The sequence below is a fragment of the Phaethon lepturus genome, unplaced genomic scaffold, assembly GCF_000687285.1.
Source record: "Phaethon lepturus isolate BGI_N335 unplaced genomic scaffold, ASM68728v1 scaffold45056, whole genome shotgun sequence".
Taxonomy (NCBI): domain Eukaryota; kingdom Metazoa; phylum Chordata; class Aves; order Phaethontiformes; family Phaethontidae; genus Phaethon; species Phaethon lepturus.
The window spans coordinates 1,697-6,388 of record NW_010544950.1 but is presented as its reverse complement, the minus strand read 5'-3'; the positions used below and the strand labels follow the sequence as shown (position 1 = coordinate 6,388).

Here is a 4,692-nt window from a genome sequence, read left to right as displayed (position 1 = left end):
ATTACTTTCCCCAAGTCGAGTCTGTTTTGCCCTTGATGGTAATTGCTGAATGATCTCTCCCTGTTCTTATCTTGACCCACAAGCTTCTTGTTACATTTTCTCTCCCCTGTCCAGCTGAGAAGGGAAGTGATAGAGCGGCTTTGGTGGGCATCTGGCATCTAGCCAGGGTCAACCCACCACAATTAATTTTATATTCAGATATTATATTAAAATTGCGTTTCTAGCAGATACAATGCTCAAGTCTTTAAAGAACATTGAAATCACACAGTGTCACTTGTTATTGGGCGACAACAGTATTTTATAATATTATAATTTGGAAAACTAATCATAATGTCTGAGCTACAAGCTTATCGTTAAATAAAATAGATATAATCTTCCATGTGATTATATTGATGCGATATTAACTGCCACAGGAGGAGGATGCCATTCAAGTGCTTCAATTTTATGAAGTCAAACAGAAGATCAAATAGAAAGTGTTACTAATAGAAACAATTGAATAGCCGTCTTTACCATACGAATGATGTTTACCTCATTATCCTCATCATCTTCATCAGATTTTTCTGAGGGTGGTGATGAGGAGTCACTTTTTATTTCTTCTGTAATTTTTGCAGCTTTTGTTGCTCTATACTTCTTAGTTCTTGTTTTCCTCCTCTTTGAATTGCCCTGAATGCAAATTAGTACTTTTATTATGTCAACCGACAAGTGTCTTTGCACGACAGTTGCAGAAAAAGGTTTGTTTTTTATGTTAAAGAAAGCATTCATTTTATTTATTGCCACTAATGACCACCACTTTTCTCAGGACTGGAGACCAAGCCTAATGCAACAGCAGAGAATATATACAAATAAGAGAGAATAAAACAATATTAAACTTGCAATTCATTCCTTGAGTTAGTTTCATATAATATGATTAGCAATACAGAGAAAAATTACACAAAGCAAAGTGGAACTAAGAATAAAACAAGTATCTGCTGACATGCCCGTAAGCATATTATGTTATCTCGCTACTGAATATCAAGTTTACTTACTGCACCAGTAAGTCTGTGCGCTTCTTTTCTTGCAAGGTCTTTATTCAGTAATTTAATGAGGTAATCTGCACGTGTCTGTAACTGCTTGGCCTGGGGTTTCTTATCTGGATCATCAGGTAAAATCTGAGGAGAGCAATGGTAGTATCAACTACAAGTACACATTATCAAATTAGGAAGCTGCTAGTCTGGAGCACTGGGAACAGAAAAGCTGAATTAAGAAAAAGGTAAAAAACAATCTGCTCCAACTATACCTGACCAATATGCCAGCATGCTTCAAGGAATGGAGAATTTCTTTATTTTTCCCCAAACACACAACTAATGTAGTCTTGGAAATGGTCTCACAAAGTTTACAGCAAACAGCCTCAGATTTCTGTTTCCACTCTCATAGTTTATCTAAAAAATTCAGAGCTCCTGTTCCACTGTCATCCACATATCTCTTAGTTCTTCCTTGTGCTTCTAAATGCATTAACTTATTACCACAGGATATTTCAGAAGCCAAAAATATAAATGAGTGGTTTCATAAAACAAGCAAATTAATGGAAGACAGGGGCAGGATTTGTATACAACCCTGGCTCATCAAATCCCAAAGCTACAGGTTGTTGGTGATGTCATTGAGTTTGCTTCACTCTGTTTTTTTTTGTAAGCAGCCATTGCACTACTTCTAATCTGATGAGTATAGCTATTCTCATGTTGCAAATGAAAGACAGTTTCAAGCAAAGAAACCAGGGATAGGAAAACCAAACCAAAACCCCAAAACAACCTTCCCTCCAAAAGATCAAGAATAAAATTAACACAACTAGAGCATTTAGACTAGGGAAACAAAAGGTGAAGAGAAAGAATTTAAGTGACAGAGTTCCAAATACATAGAAATACAGAAACATAACAAACTCTTAGAAGGTCTACTTCAACTGAATACACAAAATCTTGAAATCTAATAATTTACCAGAAGGATACAAAGGAGTACAACTGACCTAACTTCTGTGCAATTTCAGTTATAATAAAATAAGCTCTTTCAGTAACTGTTCTTATTAGCATTATTACCTAAACAAAAAAAGTCCTTGATGAAATTCTGTAGATGACATACCTTCTGTGTCAAACTGAGATCAGGATCCATTTTTATCATTTCCCAGCTGCCATAGCCATATTCATAGATACCTATTAACAGATTGGAATCATCTTCCTTACCCCAATCTATATCAAAATGAGCTGCCTTGGTGTGGCATGGGATGACATATCTAGTAGAAATAAATTAGAAACATAAATAAGCGATCTTCTCAAACTTAGCAAGGGAGAGGGGAACATGCCACACATCACTAAGATCCTGGTATATTTAGGTAAGTAATCCAGATATCTATCAGGTTTTCTTACAATTTCTATAAATTATTTATTGAAATCAGTACTGAAACATGTTTTAAAGCAGATCAATATTAAGATATAAAGAACAACAGATATCTATCTGTGGCCATGGATTGAGTCACAACTGGCTAACCATGAAGATAAGCTTAAAATATTACTCAAGTGTAACTGCTAACTGAATAAGCAGATAGTCTAGGGACTATGATACACAAGGTAGCAAGCTAAAAAGTTCAGAGGGCTAAACAACTACCAACAATTACCATCTGCTCCACTTTGACAAATATTGCTTTCTCTCAGGCAGAGGTGACACTAAGCAGCTCTTCAACAAGCCTAATTTCTAGTCTGGAATAATTAAGAGTAACTGAACCCAGTCCCCAATCAGTTCAGAAGCCAAAGCAAATACCAGCTTCTAAGGAGAGAGAAGAAAGAAAAAAGAAAGGATGTGGAACAGATTGCTGCTGCCAGTTCTTAGAGGGAATGGAGCGACATTGGTGTCCCAGTGTGCTTAGAGTCTGGATTGCTTAAATATATGCCTAAAAGCCTTGAATAACTTTCTGTATTATGGCTTCCTTTAGGAAAAGAAAAAAATACCTTTTCCTTTCTTCTGGATCTGAAGGAATGGATTTGTGCAATGGTGCCAACTCTTCTTCATGAGAGATGACTAGTTTTGCATTCACCTGCACTCCTGATATTCGGAATGTTGGGCCTTTAACTTTCCCAAGTCTACCACCTTAAAATAAAGGACCAAATTATTAAAATATTCAGCCTTTATGTGTATATTATAGACAAACATAAAGAAAAAAGAAAGTTTGATGCTATAGCAGCAGACATTCAATTATAGCAAATGACTCTTTCTTAACCAAACGCTTTAATTAAACTCCAGAATCTCAAGGTCTTCCAGATAATAATATTTTATTAAATTAATTCTAAATTTTACGGTAAAGCAAAAACATGCTGCATTCTACTGCGACAACTCACTCAGGGAAAGGGGGAAAAAACTCAAACCCAAAAAGTCGTCTTACTATAAACCTTTTTTGTAAATCACATACCATACTAACATTTTGTTAATGTTTTCCCCTAACACAATTGTTTTGCTATAATCAGAGTGCAAGAATTATTCAGATCTTGACACTTTTTATTCCTCTCCCCCACCCCCAAACGGATTTTACCTGCTCTTTCTTGTCCAAAGGAATTGTCCTTTAAAGCCTTAATGCATCCATTATGTACAAGTTCTCCCAGACGTCTAAGGTCTGTCTCAGATTTATCAACTAGCTCAGCATCTCTAGCTATAGCATCTAACCTGTAAGAAAACAAATATGTTTTTACAGCTCTAAAACTTTAGTATTATGAGTGACTCCTTCAAATTTTGAAACTAGAGAAGTGATCACGTAAGTTATCATTCACCCACGCTTGCTATGCTGTGTACAATTTTGATCCATGCAGTTAAAAGCAGCTATAAGAAAAGAATACAGAAACTATAAAAAGGGGTTTTTCACATAGAGGACGATACAACAGGAACTATAAAGGACCCTAACTATACAGTTTTGAGTTACATTCTTACACATTCTTTTAAATAGAAAAGGAACTATTATATATAATAAGTCCATATAGACTATAAATACTATTAAAGAAAATGAAGGTGGCAAATTATTCTCAAAATACAGAGTAATACAGAAAGCTTAAAATAAGAACTGAAAATGAGAAAAATGCAAAACTGGCAGTTAGTCTGTTGAAAGCCTATGGCTTTATCCACTCTATCAAACAAGAAAACTGACTGATTGTCACTAATGCAGATTAAACAAGACAGTAGGTAAAGTATAAAGAAAAACAAGCAGTTTTGCAAAATTTAAAGATTTGTCGAACTGGCTGTCTATATACATACCATATATGAAGAAAGGAAAAAAAAAATTAAATTCATGTTATAGTCAAGGCAAAAGATTAGGCACACTTTTTTCTCTTCAACCTAAGGTTTCTTGGTGTATTGTTCCAATTTTAATGAAAACAAGGTTCCAAGTTGCTATACAAATATAATCAAATAAGTTTACCTTTCAAGTGGGCCACCAAATTTCTTGTAACTCTTGATAAACCTAGTAATAGAAAATAATTCTGGAGTTAAAAAAATGTATGCTTAACTACACTGGCTTTAAAAACATATTTGTAAAGCCTTACTACAAGGCTATGTGGACAATGCAAAGAAAATACAAACTAGAGAGACTAGGATAGCTTAGTATCTCAAGATAACCCACATATAAAACCAGACATCTATTTGGTTTAATAATTGATGTAAAGAAAACAATAGAAGATACAATTT

At 34.7% G+C, this 4,692-nt stretch overlaps 1 protein-coding gene across 1 annotated transcript; it reads right to left on the bottom strand.

The window, feature by feature from the left end:
• Positions 1 to 510: 510 nt before the first annotated feature.
• LOC104622139 (chromodomain-helicase-DNA-binding protein 1-like) lies at positions 511 to 4,487 on the bottom strand (the record flags this gene model as incomplete). Its single annotated transcript, XM_010288816.1, has 6 exons — positions 511 to 663; positions 1,026 to 1,148; positions 2,110 to 2,260; positions 2,973 to 3,111; positions 3,551 to 3,681; positions 4,427 to 4,487. Coding segments are annotated over 6 exons (758 nt in total), but the record flags the coding sequence as incomplete, so codon positions are not given.
• Between the last annotated feature and the right edge of the window lie 205 nt (positions 4,488 to 4,692).